Genomic DNA, 21,878 nt, shown 5'->3' on the forward strand with positions numbered 1-21,878 from the left:
ATTATTCCAGCCAATAAGTTAGGAAGTTCCCTTTTGATTTAATTTTACTTTTGTTTTGCCTACAAAGCAAAATGTTACTTTACTTGAAACTCCCCTGAAGTGATTTTGGAATTATTTATGCAAGCATAATTCTACCATATAGTAACCTGTATGCAGAATATATATAGTATATATAGGGAAACAATTATTTTTTCATCGCTGTAAAACCACAGAACGGTAAAGAAGATATTGATGTGTGTAGTTCTTCATAGATCTGTCTCTTCATTTTGATCTCAAAGTGCGCCAGTTTGATCCATTTTTACTTGAAACTGTACAAAATTTTCAAACACACAAAGTTGTCACTCAACTATCATGTTGTCACTCAACTGGAAATTATGTCAGGCAGTTGCTCGACTGTGATGTCATCAGGTAGTTGTGCTGTAGTCATTTAAGATGTACAGTAGTGACCTAAGAGGTCACCTGGAAGTGATGTCACTCCGGCAGTTGTGTGTGTGTTGAATGCATTTGCATTTGCTCAACTGTGATGTTTTGGGGGGTCACGGCTCAAAAAGATTGAGAACCACTGATCTACAGCATCATCTAACAGCATGCTGCCTATGGGGTTTGTATGAAACAGTGTTGCATTGTTGCATTGGATCATGTCAAAGGGAGGAAGCTCTTTTGTCTGTTCTCACGTAAGAACAAATAAAAAGTGACAAAGATGCAGTGATATTTAATTGGCATCTGGGCCATGACAGGTCCTTGGCAGATTAAACAAAGACAACACAGAAACTTAACAGTGGCAGGAATCTTCAGGTGGCACTCCCACGAAACCCTTTCAGCTGCCAGCTGGCTGCCATAGCAAAGAACTGAACTGTTACAGCATAAGGTGCACTGCTTCTGGAATGTGACAGAAGTGTCAGTGACAGCCATTAAGAACAACATTATCTCTATCAGGCATGGAGCAGAGGCTAAAACAGAAACTAAACTTTTTGGGCGATATTGTTATGATAAGTCATAGAAAACATCACAGTAACAGGGAAAATTAAAATGTTTCGGGGCATTTTGGATAATTTCCAGTGCAAATTTAGCAATTGCAATAGCATTTTTATTTATTCAGGGACCAGGAGGCAATTTGATGTTTCACATGCTTGTGCAGTGTAGGCTCACTCTCCTCAATAAAAACAAATCACACCCGGGTGTTGAAGTTAAGAGAGTATGAGTGTACTCTCTGAAAATACCTTGAAAGTGTTATCATTTATATGGTCCCCCCTTCAGTTGACTTTATAGCATCGTCTGATTTTTCTTTCCGACCAAATATACAGTAGAGCACATTTCAATTGAAAACTCTCCTCCTTGTACTACCGTGGCTCCTTTTTCCTCTGATAGCCTGCTGGAACCTCCTGTAATTGGTCAGAAAATCAGAACCATCCAAAAAATATTTTCACGCTACAAACGAACCGAACCATTGTCCAGTTTGATCCGGACAGAGACATCCACCTCTCTTCATCGGACCAAGATTCGGCTGTTTGCGAGAGGTTGGATTGGAGGGTGGTTTTGTATCAAAATGGAAAGTCCGGACCAAACAAGGTAGATGTGCAAGACCCCTAACAGTGATGTTATTCTAATTAACACCTTAACTGCCAGCGACGAGTGTACTCGTCAAACACAATCCAGCTGTTCACTGCCAGCGACGACTGTACTCGTCAAACTGTTTTTCCAGTGGTTTCCACTAGGTGAGGCCCTTGGGCAATAGGTGAATGTGGATCCGACCTCTCCCGCTGCCCCGGAAGTACTCTAACAAAGATTTCTATATAAGGAAGGCGGCATCCTTTGGTCGGCGTGGGTTTGAAGTAGGTAAGTTGAGACAGAGAGATACAGCATTATATAGCGATTTATACATAGCGAATTTAGCAATTTAGAGTCAGATTTAGAGCGATTTTGTTAGCGTAGTTGATTTAGTTTGTTAGTTGTTAGTACAGTAGTAGTGTTTAGTATAGTCTTTATAAAGACTTTGTTTAGATAGATAGTTAGCGGTAGTTACAGTTAGTGTTCATTGTAGTTAGCTTAGCACATTTAGCCTTTAGCGTCAGTTCATTTTAGTATTTAGCCTTTATTCTAGTTCAGTTTATTCTAGTTCAGTTTGATCGAGTTGGTAGCCGGTAGATTAGCCTTATTTCAGTTCAGTTTGAGCTAGTCGTAGCAGTAGTTTTATTTCAGTTCAGTTTGAGCTAGTCGTAGCAGTAGTTTTATTTCAGTTTAGTTGGGAGCGGGTGGCGTGTTTGTGCCATGCCGGCCAAACGCAAGCGGTCTTCGGCGACCACACGCAAGCGATCGGCCGATCAGAGATCACTGCTTGATTTCTTTTCCGTCCGAAACGAGCTTGTGCCGGAGACCGATTCCGAGGTCTCGGATGATGAACGGGGTGAGCCTCTGGATGTCGCGGTTGCGGCTGCTGGACTGACTGAGTCCGAGTCTAGTGACATCACGTCTTCCCCAGACGTGGAGGACTCTGAAGATGAGTGGGCCCCATCCAGGAGCGAAGGTCCACAGAGCAGTGGTAAGACGATGTTTGAGATGACTTGTGTAACTTGTGTAAATGTAATTACTATGACTGTACAAAAGCCAGCAGTCAGTCAATTCATTTTACTGAATTTCAGACTCTGAAGATGAGCCTGGAGCCAGCTGTAGCGCTACAGCACCTGGTGCCACAGCCTCTAGTGCCAGGAAAATGGGTAAGAGCACACTCCAGAATCAGGTTTATTTTCACATCACAGGTTCCAGCCAGAATTCCAGAAATTCTAGAACTCCAGAATTCAGTACCACACATATAAAAAACACTATTTTATGGTAATTATGTATTTCTATAATTTGCAGATGGAGCTGGAAGTGGGACACGTCCTCGGCCTGCAGGTCCTGCTGAGTGGAGTGATGCTGACTGGGAGCCAACCCACATCCCATTCAGAGCAGAACCGGGTCCTCATAGTGGTGGTGCTGCCTCACCAGTGGAGTTCTTCCAGCTCTTCCTGGACAATGAGCTGCTCCAGGCCATCGTAGCACAAACTAACTTGTATGCTCATCAGTGCATCAGTCAGGTGAGCGAGGCTCTGCCACATTCGAGGCTTGGGAGGTGGAAGGACACTGATGTGGCAGAAATCAAGAGCTTCTTGGGACTGTACTTCCTCACTGGGATCGTGCAGAAGCCTGAACTGTCCATGTACTGGACCACAGATGAAGTGACTGCTACCCCCCACTTCCCCAGAACCATGTCTCGCAACCGCTTTCAGCTCCTGACACGATTCCTCCATTTCTCTAACAATTTTGATGTTGATGGTGCAGACAGGTTGTACAAGGTCCGGCCAGTATTGAACGACCTGTTAGAAAAGTTCAGAGCCATGTTGACACCAAGTCAAAACATTAGTATTGATGAGGGGATGCTCCTGTGGCGTGGGCGGTTGGCCTTCAAGGTGTACAACCCCCAGAAACCCATAAAGTATGGGATAAAATCATACATCCTCTGTGACTCCCAGACAGGTTACTGCTACAGCATGAAGCCCTACTGTGGTGAGCGGTCCACCCTAGGCGAGACAGTGGAGTTCCTCCTCGGGGACTTGGCAGGGCAGGGGTACCACTTATACATGGACAACTATTACAACTCTGTTGGAATGTGTGCACAGCTGCTGGAGTGTCAGACACATGTCTGTGGCACTCTGAGGAGGAACAGGGGCGAGCCACCTGCTACAAAGGTTACCAACCACACCGTGAAGCTGGGGGAAACTGTCATGCGCCACAATGGTGGCACCATGGTTCTGGCCTGGCGAGACAAGCGCATCGTCAAAATGGTTTCCACGCTGCACGATGACACGATGGAGACGGTGCAGGTCAGGCAGAAAGGCAGCAGAGAGAGGGTCCCACATGCAAAACCCAAGTGCGTTGTCGACTACAACAAGTACATGAATTGGGTAGACAGATTGGACCAGAACATTGCCTACTATCCCTTTGCCAGGAAGACATCCAGGTGGCCATTCAAGTTTGTCATGTACATGTTTCAAATGTCTTTTTATAACGCCTTTGTGCTGTACAAAGCTAAACACCCAGCTAAACGCCAGAGAAAGTGTAAAACATTGATGGCTTTCATCCTGAGTGTTGTCACTGCATGGACCAGACCTGTGGTGGAGGAGGAGGTGGGGGCTGGGGTGGAGGAGGAGGAGGTGGGGGCTGGGGTGGAGGTGGGGGCTGGGGTGGGGGGTGGCGGGGAAGAGGTGGGGGGTGGGGGGGAGGGCAGTGACCAACCTGCAACCAGGCCGGGCCGGGCACCATACCTGGACCCTCCAAGCAGGCTGGATGTCGATCTAGCGGGCCATCACATGGCCATGTATCCAGCCACATGCAAAAAAGCTGGCCCAACGAGGAGGTGTAGAGTTTGTCTAGAGAGAGGTGTTAGAAGCGAGTCACGCTACCGTTGTGTCATGTGTAATGTCCCATTACACAGGGCTGAGTGCTATGAGGTGTACCACTCAGAGAGGAACCGTGCTCGGTGGCACAAGTAGGCATGGGTCGTAAAAAAAAAAAAAAAACTGCCTGTTTTTGATGCTCTTTGTTTGATTGTTTGCTAGCTAGCAGGAATACATAAAAAGCACCTGCCGATTTTCATGTAACTTTGTGGATGGGTGTAACATGGGCCAAGGAAGTACCCATTACATTTTGGAGCAGTTCTGGATTCGGTGTACGAGCCCAAACCGGTTTGATCACGAACCGAAAAAAACAATAAAAAAAAAAAAAAAAAAAAAAGCTGAGTGACCTGTGGTCTGCTGTTGTTTTGTATTTATTTTGACATTTATTTATTTTATTATGGTATTATTCCTCCATTATTGAAAACAACTATTGTTCAGATGTCTGATGTCTCACTGATGGCAAAAATAAATGGTTAAAGTGACTTTTCTGCCTGTTTGATTGAATTTCACAAAACTGCGATTATCTCAGCTTCCTGCCTCAGACCCTGAAACCATGCTGTACTCAACGGCTAATATCTACATAACTACTAACTCTACAAACTAACTCTTTTAGACAGAGAAAGTACACATTCTATTAGTACTTTTGAGATATTGTATGTTCACCAAGTCCAAGCAGAAAAGAATCCTCGGCTGTTGTAAAATGAGCCATAATCCTCAAAAAACGCCTTGGCAGAAGCTACCTACAGCAAGAAAAAAACGGCTGGCAGTCAATGTGTTAAGGTCAGGCCTGGCCTCATGCAGAATCTAAGCTGCTGAGAATGAGTGATGCCAAGCAGAGTAGGGATAGTGTGTGTGTGTGTGTGTGTGTGTGTGTGTGTGTGTGTGTGTGTGTGTGCACGCACGTGCGTGCGTGCGTTTTGTGTGTGGTTGTTTTCTTTCCTGTCAAACAAGTTTTCTTTTCTCTTATTTCCTCTCAGACATTTTGTCTTTCCTGTCAAACAAGCCCCCGTGTCTCTTTAAATGCAGGCTACATGATTGCCTGGCACTGGCACTCTTGTTTGTCCCTGTGGTTACAGGCAGACGTGCTTCAGAAATACACAGAAATGATCAGAAATAGCTATATCAGTCACTAGTCAAACTAGGCTACTAGTGCTAAGCTGTTTGTTAATGGGTCTGTTGATATGCAAATGCACACTAGCATAATGCTAAGTGGCCAGCCATTTTGGTAATGTGTTAAATCGTAGCCAATGTTTAGAATAGCCACTGATATGCCTGTTGGAGTGTTGCTTGCTATGTGTGAAGGTTAGCTTTATTCATGGTTGCCATACAGTTTATAAAGTTAATTCCTTTAACTTCTTTGGTACCTCATTAACCTCAAGTCACTCTTAGATTATTGTTTTATTGATTTTGTGTGGAGGTGGAGAACAGAGGAACTGTGAGAAGAAGCTGTATCTGCTAGAAGTACACACACACAGAAGAAGAAGAAGAAGAAGAAGAAGAAGAAGAAGAGTGAATCTGATAAATTGATTAAGTTTCTTCATAGATCTAGTCTCTTCATTTTGATCTCAACGTGCACCAGATTGATACATTTTTACTTTAAAATGTAAAAATCAATTACTTCTTTTCATATTTTCAAGACTTCATTGTTTGTTTTTCTTAAATCGAGTTGTTCTTGTTTTTGATTGTCTGTTATTCTATGTCTATATAATATAGTCTATACTTAAATATGTGGGAAAGCCTCGTTTGTATTGATGTCTGTATAGATTAATTGATGTTTGGGATGGTGGGAGAGCATTTATGTGTGTATTTGTTAATTGTTTCGTTGAATGTTACCTTTGTTTTGTATTCCTGAAATGTTTCATGTATTGTGTTCGAGGACCCCCTCGTAAACGAGATGCTGCATCTCAAGGGGCTTATCCTCAGACAAAATAAAAAAACCTATACTCCTTTTTTCCTCTCATCTATTTTAATATGTTTTGCTCTTTAAAGTTGTTTTATCCTGTGTTTCTAGTGTCTTTGAGCACGGTCAAAAGCAACAGTGAACAGTGAAGCGCAATATAATATAAACATTACACTAACATACATGTAGTGTACATCATTACATTACTAAACATACAATGCATATTACTGTTCTGTAATTCTACTCATATTCAAATATGTCATATTTCCATTCTTATGCTTATTAAATAATAATTACAATAATTACTCTCTGATTAATAATACTAACAATAATGATAAGAAAATAAAAACAATAATGATTTCATTATCATTATTAGTAGTAGGAGTAGCCTAGTATTATTATTATTATTATTATTATTATTATTAATAAAGGTAATAATAATAATAATAATAAGATCAAAATTATGTTACATCCAGCTGTAAATCAACATGTGTGTGTGTGTGTGTGTGTGTGTGTGTGTGTGTGTGTGTGTGGGGGGGGGGGGGGGGTGTTTTTTAAACATGGAGATAAGTGATTTTGCTTTATGCTTTTTTCTACTTTAGTACATACTGTACATAAGTACAGTATTGTAGCTGAGCACCCACAGCCGAGGAGACAATCAGAGGAAGAGCACCTGCTCTGCATCTCATGCATATTTTAACGACAGCATATTTTTATGACAGCATATTTTACCGACAGCATATTTTTATGACAGCATATTTTTGTTCTGACAAAATAGTTTTCTGTCATAGCAATGTGATGTGCTGTTGAAGTGAACAGCACCATCATTTCAGCAGGTTTCACTACACACTCTTTACTGGTAAATTGTGGTCTGGAAACGGATGAATAAGACTGTAACATCCACTCCAGCACTGATACATCCCTGGCCAGCTCGTGTCTAAATCGCCTCCATCCAAAGCCCCATTTATAGTCACTTCCTTCATCTGGACTAAGTAGCAACAAGCATGCTAATAACTCGTCTGTAAGCCACAATCCCAACTGTGGGGGATTTATTGGGTAATGCTTTAGAATACAGCCCGCAAATAACCCTGTAAGTACAGGGTAACAAGATTTGTACTTATAGGGGTAATTACGTGGGTACCACCCCTGTACTTACATGGTACTGTAATGATAGATAGATAGATAGAGTACTTTATTCATCCCCGAGGGGAAATTCTGGCGTTACAGCAGCAGTAGCATCAATGACAGCAACAAGAGCATCAATGACAAGAGCATCAATGACATTAAACAATTAAACAATAAAAAAAGTTACACAAATAAAAAAGTTACACAACTAAGGTAAGGTGCAGAAACAGCAGTATTAAAATATTGCAATAAGAAAAGAAACAAACCAATACGCGAAAATATACAATATACAATATATACCACTTTACTTCCACCGCCTTTACATCTTACGTTTCCCAGAAACTGTAGGTAAATTAAATCAAATCAACTAAATACTCCTAAATAGTATTGTAGCGATCCTGGGTCTGTAAGGATAAAAGCCAACACGTTAACCATCAAGCTAAAGGGATTGTCCCTTTAGCTTGATGGTTAACGTGTTGGGCTTGTAAGTTGGAGACCCGGGTTCGCGAACGGCCTCGCCTGTGTTGTTACATTGGTGTCGGAGGTGGGATGGGTTGGCCGCGCGGTCATCGGAAGGCAGCCCCGGATGGGATGCGTGAGGGAGCCGAAATCGTCTGCACCAAGCTGGTGAGGCTGGTGAGGCAGGGAGTAAGCTGAAGCGCAGGGGCTGCGCTTCCCACAGGTGGAGGTAGTGTAGCGATCCTGGGTCTGTAAGGATAAAAGCCAACACGTGAGCCTTAGCTAAAGGGATTGATGGTTAACGTGTTGGGCTTGTAAGTTGGAGACCCGGGTTCGCGCACAGGCCTCGCCTGTGTTGTTACAGTATTGAATAATACTATTATTTATATTTCTATTATTTCTATAACTAAACTAAAGCTGTACAGTTTGTTATTTATATAATGATTGATATGACTATACATACTATACATAGTGAGTGTGCAATGTGGGCATGTGCACAGTGCATTGGATTCAATGTTCAGGAGGGCGGGAGGGGAGGGGGCGGTAGGGAGAGGAGGGCCCTCCTCTCTCTGCGTGTCCAGGAGTTATTGTAAATTGTTATTGCGGTGGGTACGAAAGACCTCCTGTAACGCTCCTTGCTGCAGGGAAGCTGACGGAGCCTCTGACTGAAACCGCTCCGTTGTCCAGCCAGCAGGTCGTAAAGGGGGTGTGTCGTGTCATCCATGATTTTGAGTATTTTTTGTAGCATCCTTCCCTCCACAACCACCTCCAGGGGCTCCAGAGTGGTCCCCAGCACAGAGCCCGCTCTCCTAAAAAGTTTGTTCAGTTTGTTAGAGTCGCTGGCTCTGATGCAGTTGCCCCAGCAGGTGGCTGCAAAGAGAATTGCGCTTGCTACCACAGACCGATAAAAGATATGCAGCATCTTGCTGCACACGTTGAAGGATCTGAGCCTCCTCAGGAAATAGAGTCTGCTCTGCCCCTTCTTGTAGACAGCCTCGGTGTTGCATCTCCAGTCCAGTTTTTTGTCCAGGTGAACGCCCAGGTATTTATAGCTGTCCACACTCACCACCTCCTCACCCCCGATGGAGATAGGGTTCGGCTCAGTGCTGGTCCTCCTGAAGTCCACAACCATCTCCCTGGTTTTGGACACGGGTAATTACAGGGTACAAGCCTGGGGTCCTTCAGGCTAGAGCGAGGTGCTCGACGACCCCAGTTAACATCACTGATGACGCGTCCCAGCGCATGCTGAAGTATGCATTTGTAACACCCCTTTGTGTTATTGCTTTTTCTATTGCTGGATCAAATCAAATCAAATCAAACGCAACCAAAAGAGCTGGCAGCTGTCAAGTATACCCGCCAAGGTCTGCAGTTAAACTAATCAACTTGAAATAACGGGAGGCCTCTGGGATGACTTCAGACACACTCACACAGAGCCAAGGAAATATGGATCATCACATGACAACCACAAAAGTTTTAAACTGAAATCGTGACAGAGATTGGCACAAGGTATAATGACCTCACTAATCACTATACCTCTAATAGACTGCTCCACAAACTCAATGTCCTCCACTTTCTAGAGACTGTTGCGGTCGTTTATGGAAGTGGTGTGCGATAAAATAATCAATATCTTTAGTTCTTATTGCATAATGTGTTCCGCCACTCTGTCTTTCAAACGCCTCTTAGTGCCCTATGTAAAAACACTCACAATAGACAACACAAGTGGAAGTATTAATTCGTATTTCTTTGTGTGTACAGTACAAATTCCCTCTGCTATATAATGTTAGAGCAGTGATTACAGGTGGTTTGCATGCATGTCAGATAGAGAGGGACTGACACCCCCTACAGTCTTCATCAGGGAACTTACTGAGTGGGTTTTGAACAATAACATGTTCCTGTTTCCAAAAAAGACTGATCGAGCAATGTAAAGGGATGGTATCATCATTGGTATGGGTGTGAGTGTCATGTCAACTCTATCTAGGACTAACCCTGCAATGAATCACTTCAGAGACAACATTGAGATGTACTGTAGGTTTATCGATAACAGTTATAGTATTTAATTGGTTTCTAACAACACTAATAAAAACATACAGTAAACTAGAAAAGTGCACGCACTTAGTAGAGGGCAGATTTCCGCCAGGCACCGCTATGCCTATAAAGCCCAGTTTATGGCTGTCTCATTGCACTTATCTTTTTCACCATTCATCATCATCATCATCAGCCCTCGATAATGATGTCATCAGTGATGCCGGTAGTAGGGGGCCACTACAGAGCCAAAGTGAACGTCACTTCCTGCCTTTCTGTGTGTGCCAGCGTTTTTCATATCTGAAAAAATATGAATGGTGGTGAACGGAGCGATATGTTACTCGTTTAGCTCCTGTTTGAATTGTGCCACGGGGTAAACATGTACATTTTGGTCAATTTGAAAGATAACTACAGTATGCATGTCAAGAGAGTCACAGTTTGTCCTGAAACTGAAACGTGAAGGTTTAGTTTTGTCAATCGACTACATCTCTCGTGTCGCACAATATATGCGTCATACCATCAACAACATGGACTGGCAGGAGAGACGTCATTTTTATGCGGTTATGGTTGTGCCGTGTGCACAGTCTTTCTGATTTATAACTTATAGTGCCACAGTTTTACCACAGCTGATGCAAGTCGGCTTCAGAGCTCCTCAGCAAGAGGTGCATGTTGATGGTGAAGTAGTTGGTAGCTTCCTATACGCTATGCTTTCAAAGTAGCTTCCTCAACAGTCCTGTTTTTGGCTATTACTGTAATTAGCTCATTATACTGATTACTCAAATTGCTCAACTCAATGGAAGTAGTTGAAACTACAGCAAAGCTACCCTGGGAGAAAGTAGTTCAAACTACAATGTACATGTGTGATATATGAAATAAAATATAATAGGCTACAAAAAAAGCGCAATGTGAGCAAAAATATGCCTCTCAATTGAGTTTATTGACACCCAATACATTCAATGTTATATTTTTGTTATTGTAAACAAATCTGGGTTCTTCTGGGTTTTGTTTTATCAGATAATGAACAGTAAAGACTTGACTAGGATTGGTTAAGGTTAGGGTAAGAATATCAGGGCAAGCCAATCAGAGTAGGCTGTGTGTCTTGTTGTCAAGAAGTAGTTAGTGGGATCCTGGCTGACTTCACGGTCATAGTTTCTTCTTTATCAAAGTGTTCACAACATAACCTCTCAGCTCCGTGGCTCAAACTGTCTGCGCACAAGGGTGTAAAAAGAAAAAAAAACTGCAGGAGGAAAAGAAAGAAAGAAAGAAAGAAAGAAAGAGAGCCTCTGGTTGGACAGCAGAGGGCAACATTTATCAAGCCACACATCTCTCTCGCTCTTGAAATTGGCTCTGACATCCTGTTTCCTGTCCCAACTCACTCTTTCACACAGTGACATCCTGCTGTTACTGTACGTGATATTTTTTTTCCCATGATGGCGAAGGCTAGGCGAAGGCATGACCCGCCCCTCTCTGCCTCTGATTGGCTGACTGTACTCGGCTGCTCCCACCTTCTTTCCAGGCGAGCCAGATGTATCTCAAATGTGAGCAGCAGGTGCAAAACAATCATTAAATCAACAAGCATGAGATACTTCAGGAACGTTACAATTGCAGACCCTATATCTGAGTTATTTAGGCCTACTTAGCCTATTGCACAGATGTGTAATTTTTTCTTGTCATTCCAAATTTAATCACATTGTTGCTCTGATTAAGTAGAAGTACAGTTATTTGAGTAAAAAAAGACTGGTAAAGCAGAAGTACTGATTCAACTTAATTACTCAGGTAAAAGGAAAAAAGTACAGGCTCTGATATGTACTCAAGTATAAAAGTAAAAGGTTTTCTGTGCAAGGCGAATAGAAACTCACGTCATATTAATATAATTCAAATACTATTCAACTTAAAAGGTCCCTTCAAAACATATTTTAAGATGCATAAAGACTATACTTTAATCTTCTAGTCTTAATCACTATGATCCACTAGCTCAGAGAGTTGGATTGCTGTCTTGCAGTTTGGAGCTTGTGGGTTTGAGCCTCAGTGACTTTTGAGGTTGTGGGTTCGATCCTCAGTCAGTTTTGAATGCAGGCTGGTCCGATGCTCTCAGGAGAGGGCAAGTCTTGGAAAAGAGGATCAAGTGTAAATAGAAACTTTTATTGAACTGTAATAAAGTATCACGTCAGTTGGACTGTAAACAATAACCGTGGCGCACGGCAGCGGAAGTCTTGGTGCGGACATCCACTATACAGCGGAAAACCCCGAAATAAGGCAGAAACTCTGCGGCCGATATATCCAAAACTCAGGCAACTAACACAAAACGATATAGATGGATAAATAGCACTACAGGTGAGAGGGAATATATGTATTTTGGATTTTAGGGTGAGCTGTTCCTTTAAGTTGTTTTATGCCTCTTCCCATCGCTTCTCGTGAAGCGCATTGTGGCTATATAAGGTTTTACTTAGTGTGTTACTGACTGAGATACATGTGGAGCTCAGCGTGTGAATGTAAAGCAGCATCAGCGCTCAATCATCTTGACGACAACACTTGATATTAGAGGTTATTTCTTTAATTTGAATGATTGTCCATTAACATGGTTACCGCAGATGCAATAGTTGGTAGCTGTATGAGCAAGCGCATTACTGACATGGCCGCTGCTTTTGCACACACACACACACACACACTTCACCAGTACCCTACAAGTACACATCTTCACAGTTTGCTTATGTACAGTTTCAACATCACAGCCATGGATGATGGGCAAGAAGTTGAGGCAACGCAAATGGGAAAGTCTTGGCAACAACGGACTGAATCGCACTTAGGACGAGGAAATCACCAGGCTGGCAGTAATCTAGAGGCCCTGAGACAAAATCTTAAGAGTGGAAGGCTGTTGGTTTACTTCCAACTGGGAATATGGAGGACAGGAAAGTGAAGAACCACTCCTCCCTCGCTCCATCAATAGCTACCGTTTACATGGTTTGGTTTTATGAATGTTGAGCAGGACAAGGCTGACAAAACACTCAATCAACCTTCCCTGTTTCAGGCTTGATCAAATGAACTGAAAATGCACGATTGAACTGTCCTAAGTGCCATAAATAAAATTAAAAAAAATCCAAAAATGTGTGAGCATATTGCCCTTGAATTCAACATTGTTGACACTTTTCAACGACACATTTTACATTTTGATCTCTTCGATTTTGTCCCAATTTGTCGACCACCAGCCCAGTTAGTGTGAGTATAGTGTCTCGCTGACGTGCTGCCTCAAAATGTCACCCATGGAGCGTGACCTTTTAACCTTGTAGCTTCATGGATCATGACCTTTAACCTTGTAGCTTCAGGAAAAGAGCAATTTGCACTGGCTGTCATAAAGCAAATGGAAGTGATGGTTGTTTAACGGACTATACAAGTATACAGAGCAGAGGCTATTCACAATAAAGAATGACAGTGTGACTGCAGATAGGAGCAGCTAAATGAGTGATGTAAATATGTGTACTGCAGAACTATGAGTGTACAGATGGATGTTCTGTTCCCCCCCAAGTTTCCACCTCAAATCATAAAAACAAACATGAAAGAGGAACAGAGTTACACAAATTAACTTTCCAATGAATTACATCTTAAGAGATTCAGTTCTTCTTTAAGACTTCTTCTTTCACACCTGTCAAAATAACATAACAAAAAAACTAAAATGGCACCCTTTTTGTTTGAAGATTCTATAAGAATCATAAATAAAATGAATATAAAAATGTATTCAAACACTCCTGAAATTAGCCTCTTGGGCTAATTCACAAAAACATACACACACTAGGGGTTGCCTAGAGTAGACTAGTCGCCTCGTCAACATCGCCGCCTACCGCGAGCTGTCGACAAGTCATCACGTGGTTCGAACCCTGCACCAATCCAGGAAGCAGCCTGCCAGAGCTGCTCGTCTCTTTCCACTTTTACTGTATATAGGCCGCATAGGCATATTTATTTACTTTTTAATGTATCATTAATCTAAGTAGTAGTAAGCTATCTTATTTGACTTAGAACAATGTGGATTTGCATGTTCTTTATTGTTTGTCTCGCTATCAGAGTACCTCTATAGAGTACCACAGGGATGACGTATTTTTGTAGGATTTATCCAGAAATCGCCGCCATTTTTGGTTCTTCAGTGGAAAAGTCTATGGGGTTTTAGAAAGGGGTATTTGTAAATGCATAAAATAAGGTCTGTGGTTAACAAAAGTTGATGGGAACGTGAATGTGGGTTCAGCGCGATACTCTTCACAAACGTGAATCACTTTTATGCCTTTTGAAGCGTTTTCTAAAAATCGCGTTATTTAAAAAAAAAAAAATCATTCCATAGACATAAGCAAACAGAAACAAAAGGGCAAACACATAGACATGTACACAGCTCCTAACTCCTTCCTTTGTTTTAGATTAGATGTACAAACACACAAAAAGAGAAAAGAGAATAAGAAGAATCAGACCCTGTTTTAAGTGGATAATTTCTTAATTCATTTTGTTAAAACACACACCCACACGCACGCACACCCCCCCCCCCCCCCACCCCACACACACACTTTTTACATAATGCCAATATATGGAACCATTGGAAATGTCACCACGTAAAAAAGGGCTTGCCCTTGGTCTGCAATGGCCAGCACTGCCTGAGAAAACGGCTGACAATATATAGACGCCCAGCATGTAGAAACTCTACATTACATCTCTGGAGAAAACTGCATGTTGTTATCATGTAAACTACTTCCCTTCACTTCCACTGTTCTCAGCATGGATAATCAGTGCAAACGGAGCAGGGTACGCACTCATCCCCCCACTACCAGATTTTTAAAAATTATTAACAATTAACTGGACAAAAAGACATCTTTGTATTGTTTTCCAGCCCAAAATGGATTGTCAAATTTGATCACCCATTTTATATTTTTTGTTATCCTCCATGTTGACTTCCACATACTGTAATTATTGGGAAGTCGTCTCCGGTGTAAATATAGCACTGTTAGTAAGTTAGCCTTGTTAGCATGCTAGCTGTATGCAGAAAACCAAGGTGTGTGACACGAAGAAGCCTTTTGGATAACAGCAGATTAAAAGGGACTGCGCCCCCCGGTGGCTCACTGAATAGTGCCATGGTAAGGCTCAGTCGTTCCCGCAGCGAGCCGCATTCAAAACCAGCCCATGGTCATTTGCTGCATGTCCCTCTCTCTCTCTCCCATACCTCCCTGTTTCTCTCTCTCACCATCTCTGTCAAATAAAGCATGAAAAGGCATCAACATAAATCTGAAAAAGGTTTCATCAGAGTTTGCTGACCCATATATTGAAAACAATCTCTCCCACCTTTGAGATTGTTTCCACGCCCCCATGACTAAGCAAGGCACAGGAACGTAACTGCGTTCACACTGCCCAGCAACACCACAGGTGACATTAAGTCCATTCATTTCCTTCAGAGCCGGGGCCACTATGGCACCGGTTCCCATACGACCGGTATCTATCGGACTGAACAGCGACGCAGATTTCACTACAATGTCTGAGCTGCCGATTGAAATATCCGCCTCCGATGGTCCAAAACCGCCGCATGCGCCTTCATCAACGCTATCGTTTGGAGACGAGCTTGAAATCCACTATTCCTCTGGTATGACGCACTTGATGTCAAACAGCAGCGCCACAATGTCAAGGTGACGTCTTGGCCGCTTCGCAAATCAGATCAAAGAAAAGATAAGAAGATATCATTAGGTAAGAGGTCAATGGACCTCTTTGAAAATGGCCATGCAAGTTTTTCCCTCTTTCAACTTTGGAACGTTATTTAGCCAAATTCCCCACAAGCTAGCATGGCATGGTACCATAGTCTCGGTTTCCAGACGTTTGGTGAGCGGCGCCAACAGCGCCACCTAACCACCAAACGTCGGGGAATTTCACTGTCAAAATCTTTCTCTTCGAGCCCGGCGAGAACGGCCGGCAGCAGACATTTATTATTAGAATTTTATTTGGTAGCGGCAATGCAATGTTTCATAGTTCCAATATAGAGCAAGACACTGATGTGCTGCAAAGAGATTTATACCTGTTGTTTATTTTTACAATAATTTTTCCTACCCGGAAGTGGTCCGCTTGCTACTGTGAACTTGTGTGTCATCAGCACTGTAGGCTCTGTAACGTAAGCCTCGGGAGTCGGGTTTATCGCTGGGGGAAAGACCTCTAGCCGCCGGGGCCGGATGAAACACGTCCTATTAACAGGTTATGTTTGTTTCTAAGTGATTAATATGTTTCTCCGCAAACGCGGCAATGTTTTGCGAGACACCGGTTCTGCATGAGCGTCTGCCCCCCAGAAAGCAGGCCCGCCCACAACACTCATGATTGGTTCTCCGATGCAAGGCTTCCAACAGCACCACCTAACGTTATGAAAAGATTTAAACAGTAATATATATAAGTCTTACAGTAGTGAAACGGATTAAGACTGAGGGCTGAGTCTAATGCTACCAAGGGATGCCTTAGGTCTTCCAATTTTGTTTTATGTGACACCAGTATCCTCACTCTAGCTTTAAGAATGAACCCGCTACAGCCTCTGAAACACAGTAATGTTGACCACGCCCACCGGAGTCTGCGAGGAGTAAAAAAAAAAATACAGAGGACATAACCTCTGTGTCCTCGATGGTAGCTACGGCCCTGTATGCAACGACAATAATGTGAACCGCGGACACCGGCATCCCCAAGGAGTAGGGTAACTTTGTTCTCATGCACACATCCGCGACCCACTCAAAACGGCCCCGCGACCCACCAGTTGAGAACTACTGATGTAAACTATACCAATCGCGACTGAGGTGATTTTTTTGGACTTCATGAAGTAATTCTCTGGTTGGTAAGTGCAAAATGGACGTGAAGTTGATTCCAGCCATTCAAAGCTTCCCAGTTCTTCACAAATTCTATTTTAAAGACGACACGCACGTCTCAAAAACTATGCTTGGAGAATGGCTGCATCTTTCATTGGCATCAATGGGAAGCTATGAAGTAATTCAATTTGATTTTTCTGTTTATTTGCACTTTATGCTACTTAAATAGCACTATCTAGTCATCAAAGTGATGTAACTTTATGGAAGGCGAACATGATTTTACTGTTAAAAACTTTGTAGCTGCACAAGACCAGGCCATCGGAGCCTCCGTCAGAAGAAGGGAGCGAAGCGTCGACCCAGTTGGTCGCAGTGTGAAGGCAGTGTTAAGACAGCAGCTGGTAGGAGGTGGGAAGGTACAACAATTTGACCAGACGACCAGAAGATCCACCTCAGATTGAAATGCTGTCACATTATTAATTAATAAAGATGTCTAACTACACCTTTTTAACCATGTACTGCACCTAGCCCAGTACCCACAGTCGATGTGCGTATAGTTATTTTCTACTACAAGGTACAACAGAATCATATCCGCAATAATGCACTTTTTCTGGATGGCACCAAAACTTAAACTTAATATACAGTAATAGCTCACACGAAGACCTACATCTTCAAAAGGCAGTGCCAAAGTTCTCCTCCCACGTCAGTTGGAAACACGGAGCAAAACCACAACGAATACCACAAACTTACAAACGTTTTGAGTTTGTTTTGTGCGAGTCTGTCACTCAGCGTCTAGTCCCCTTTCCTATTCTCTATGGATTTTTTTCATGCAATGTATCGTCCCCTTTGTTCTTCCCAGTGACAGCTGGAGAAATTGCTCGCGAACGCAAGGAACGCCACGGACTTCGCTGACCATTTTCCAGGAACATCCGTCTTCTTGAAATTCTTCCTTACCTCAGCTTCTTCTCAATAGATTTTATTTGACCTTTTTAAGTATTTCCCGTCCCTTTCACCCGACTGGCCGCGCCTTCAGACGCACATGTCCATGACGCCCTCGTCCGCCGTCAGCTGTTGACCCGTGACCTCCGGGGCCATGTCCCGCATCTTGACCTGCTCCAGGTCGGCGCGGCCCTGCCAGGCGTCCTCCATGCCACCGGAGGAGTGAGCGCTGCCGGGCTGCCGCAGGCCGGACCCCCCCTCTGTGGAGTAAACCCCCGAGTCTCTGCTGCCCCCGCTGTCCTGGCGGCTGTGTCTCCCGCTGGCAAAGGCAAAATGGAAATCATTTGATTCAGTCACTTACTGGAGAAAAAAAACATGTCGACATGTAACTTTACAGTGCCTCTCCTCCAGCGTATTAACCTATGGAAGTGTGTTGTCAGTTCAAAATAGTATATATTAATATATAATATAATATTATTATAATATCTCGCTAACAGGTAATGTGGTTGTAAGGGTTGAATAAGACAATTGAAATGATTTTAAAGCCCCCCTCCAGTGTATTTGGTCATATTTAAAGATATTTCATGTTTTTCTGAGTCATGTCCTCCTGACAATGTTGAACATAGTCAAAATAAAGAAGCGCTGTGTCCAAACTTGCCTGCTAGTGTATGTTTGTACATTATGCTGTTCATTATTATGATGTTGTGCTGACTGGGGCACAAACATGTGAGGCTGAATCTATTTGCTCTAGCCATCTTGATGAGCACTGCCGAACTGAGCGCAAGCAGCTGCGGTGGGAGCGCTGGGCCTGTGACATTTGCATGGTTGAATATTCATAAAATCTTGAATTTCTCAATGAGGCAGAAAGAGTAGATATGCTTCCAGCCTTTTTTTTTTTTTTACTTTTAACTTTTAAAACATGACCTTTCGGGGTCTTTACGTTCATGTTGTGAGTGACTCTTCTGTATAAAATGCAGTCTTTGCCATTTTTGAGCACTTATTGAAAGAAAGAAAAAAACAGTTTCTTATAAAAAAATGCATGTGCTTTTTACGCAGAAACGTAACTAACAGATACAGTCGTATCAAAAAAGAGACGGACCTGCTGTCCAGCTCCAGCTCTGAAGGCACCTCCTCGGGGGCGGGGTGTATTTCCAGCAACACGGCCTCCGGACAGATGCTCAGCTTATCGCAGATCAGCTCCGCCTCCGAGTCTGGGGTGAGGAGGCGGGGCATGTCGGACCCCGGAGAGTCGCACAGATACTGGGAGGACAGAACAGATAACATGGAGGGAGATCATTAGGGAGGAATTACTAACTCTAGCAGGGGGGTGATTAGGGAATATGTATCACTTTGAAATGCAAACAGATGTGAAATATACAGTACTCAATTTTATTTTTAGGCAAAATCGAACAGTCCCACCGGCTGTTCGATTTTGCCTAAAAATAAAATTGACGATTTCTTCTCTCAAAACACGATTTCAATTTCAAATTTTTTATACTATTATACTTCTCTAAACATTTGTTGCCCTGCAGAGCTCTTTTTTCCCCTTTTTTCATAAGTGACAATTTACGTTTTTACTCTGAAGGCAGAACAACACAACTTTGTGTTTTAGCTTGGCGCTGGTATGCCTAACTTCCTGGCTGTTGCTTGCTAACCTGCAGTCACTTGACACCTGTGGATTTGATCGAGCACTCGGTGCTCTGTTGGAAGGATACTCTTGGTTCGATGACTCTTGCCTGTAACGTGTGCCTCCGTGACATAATTATATCAGCGGTGTCTAGAGCTAAGCGACCACCCGTGCTGAGTTATATCTGTACTAGAATAACACAAAGGCACAACAGGTATGCGGGGAACTGCGATAGCAGTTAGGAGGAAGTTCAGACAGACAGGGTGAGTCAGTTGAGGCTGGTAACGTAACGTTACAGCCATGAAGCAGAAAGCAGATGCTACTTGTGTTGTTGTTATGTGAACTACAAAGGCAACATTTCACCGTCCGGTGATAACGTCTGTGTTTGTGTGAGCGCGTGTGTGTGTTGTGGCAATCGTTATCTTGCACAGCCTGCACTGCAGTGCAACACGCTACTCGCACTCTGTGTGCTTTTTGGAGGTGTTGAAATAAGTTAATTTCTGCTGTCTTTAGTAGCCAGTAGTCACAGCCTCCAGAGAGACTTTACAGCGGGGAGAAGGGACGAGTAGCAGCACGCGTACATGAGAGAGAGCCGCCCGGCCGCAACGTAATTATCCTAGTTAAAGTGTAAATCGATTTGCCAATTTTCAATTTTTAACATCATCCTAACTAATTAATTCGATTACGATTCAAAATCGATTTATCGAGCAGCCCTAAATATAGGGGGGAATGAACATTTTGAGTTGAAAACTTGACATAATGCAGCGAGGGATCATTCAACAGCACAGGTGGAAAGAGTAGTGACAAATCCTACTCATGTACAAGTATTAATAGATTCGTAAATTCGAAATTTACTCAAGTACAAGTAAAATTACTAGTCCAGGAAATTACTCAAGTAAGAGTAAAAAAGTAGCCTATTTCAAAGTACTCAAGTAAAAGTACATTTGCGCCCCTTTAACAGTTTTATATTTGAATAATTATTTACCCAAATTTTTTTCACACATCCAGCACATTACCAGTGTTAGTTAAGCTGTCCCTGTATTTGTCTTTCATGCTGAACAGCTCGTTCAGATGCAGCCATCCTCATCTTAGTGATTCTCTCCTTTGCCAGACGAGCGAGAGCTGCTAGCAGCAGCAACATCACAATCAGATACATCCATTTTGCTCTGGCATCAGCAGTGTCAAATGAAACAGATTTCTGAACTAATGTGATGATGGGGATCGTCTACACCTGTCTAATTTAATTGGCCAGTCTTGACTCTCAGCACAATTTCATTTCATTGACCACTGCACTAACGACCCACCAGTTTAGACCACTGCACTAACGACCCACCAGTTTTGACCACTGCACTAACGACCCACCAGTTTTGACCACTGCACTAACGACCCACCAGTTTTGACCACTGCACTAACGACCCACCAGTTTTGACCACTGCACTAACGACCCACCAGTTTTGACCAAAGCACTAACGACCCACCAGTTTAGACCACTGCACTAACGACCCACCAGTTTAGACCACTGCACTAGCGAGCCACCAGTTTTGACCGCTGCACTAGCGAGCCACCAGTTTGGGCACACTTCAGTCAGGAACCCTCTGGTCTTTACAGAAGATGCAACCCTGGATTAGCCACGCAGCATGCTAATCTAATCAGGGAGCACAATGCAGAATGCCCCATGGGTATACAAGTGTGAGTCCAAAAGGCCAGTGTAGAACGGGGCCATATTTAAATGGACCGCCTTGTGAGAATGGATGGGATTGGTGAATGATTAAACGCTGATCCAATCAGCATGCTGTCAGCTGACTACAGCTGGGGGCGTAGCCTATGACTTCCATGTCCTGCATGAGCCAACGCGATGCTTCATTAAATGCGGAAGTGATTCTGGACCTGTTAAGTGAGCAGTCCCAATTCTACCGTGCTGTTTTCATAGTGCGGTGTGCAAAATGAAAACTAATTTACCCATTTACCCAGTATAGTGTACAAAACTACTCGAGTACTTTCCACCTCTGTTCAAAAGTCTAAACCAATGGAATATCAGTCAGGGAGTGAAATGCAGTTTTATTTGAGGGAAGGAGGGGCGGTTCTGTTCAAAAATCTCCAATGGTTTTATTGGTTGGAATTTGTATTTACGCCTCCTGGTGCAGCATGAGGTCACTGTTAAAGTAGTCTCTCCCCAGACTCAAATATTACGTTGAATCGCTGCGCTCCGCATACTACATAAGTGAGTCTGTGCCAGTTAACAGCCACTGCTGGTTTTGAAGGCGGGTTGAAATTGAATGAGTGACAGGTCGTAGCACCGATGAGAGAGCAAATGGGCTGCGCCTCCCGTGTTGTCTGATCGCAAAGTCGTTACTGATTGGAGGCGGCTGTAGCTCAGGAGGTAGAGCGGTTCGTCACTAATCGCTTTGGATGAAAGAGGCCGGTGGTTCAATTCCCGGCTCCTCCAGTCTGCATGTCGAAGTGTCCTTGGGCAAGTAGCTGCCACCATCGGTGTATGAATGGGTGAATGTACCTACTGATTAGAGCTGGGTAATTGGTTAAAATTTCAAGAATCGATTTGATTCCGATTCACAAGG

At 43.2% G+C, this 21,878-nt stretch overlaps 1 protein-coding gene across 1 annotated transcript in view; it reads right to left on the reverse strand.

Moving 5' to 3' along the window:
* Positions 1 to 12,489: 12,489 nt before the first annotated feature.
* Positions 12,490 to 21,878, reverse strand: part of LOC310778966 (interferon alpha/beta receptor 1b-like) — a 39,462-nt gene continuing 30,073 nt past the window's right edge. Inside the window, exons 7-8 of the mRNA XM_083639439.1 lie at positions 18,775 to 18,935; positions 12,490 to 17,994 (exon numbers count right to left, since the gene is read on the reverse strand). Of these exons, the coding sequence (XP_083495565.1) occupies positions 17,766 to 17,994; positions 18,775 to 18,935 (390 nt within the window). The 3' untranslated portion in view covers positions 12,490 to 17,765. The remainder of the gene's footprint in view (positions 17,995 to 18,774; positions 18,936 to 21,878) is intronic.

Source organism: Poromitra crassiceps (assembly GCF_964638095.1).
Source record: "Poromitra crassiceps genome assembly, chromosome: 6".
Taxonomy (NCBI): Eukaryota; Metazoa; Chordata; class Actinopteri; order Beryciformes; family Melamphaidae; genus Poromitra; species Poromitra crassiceps.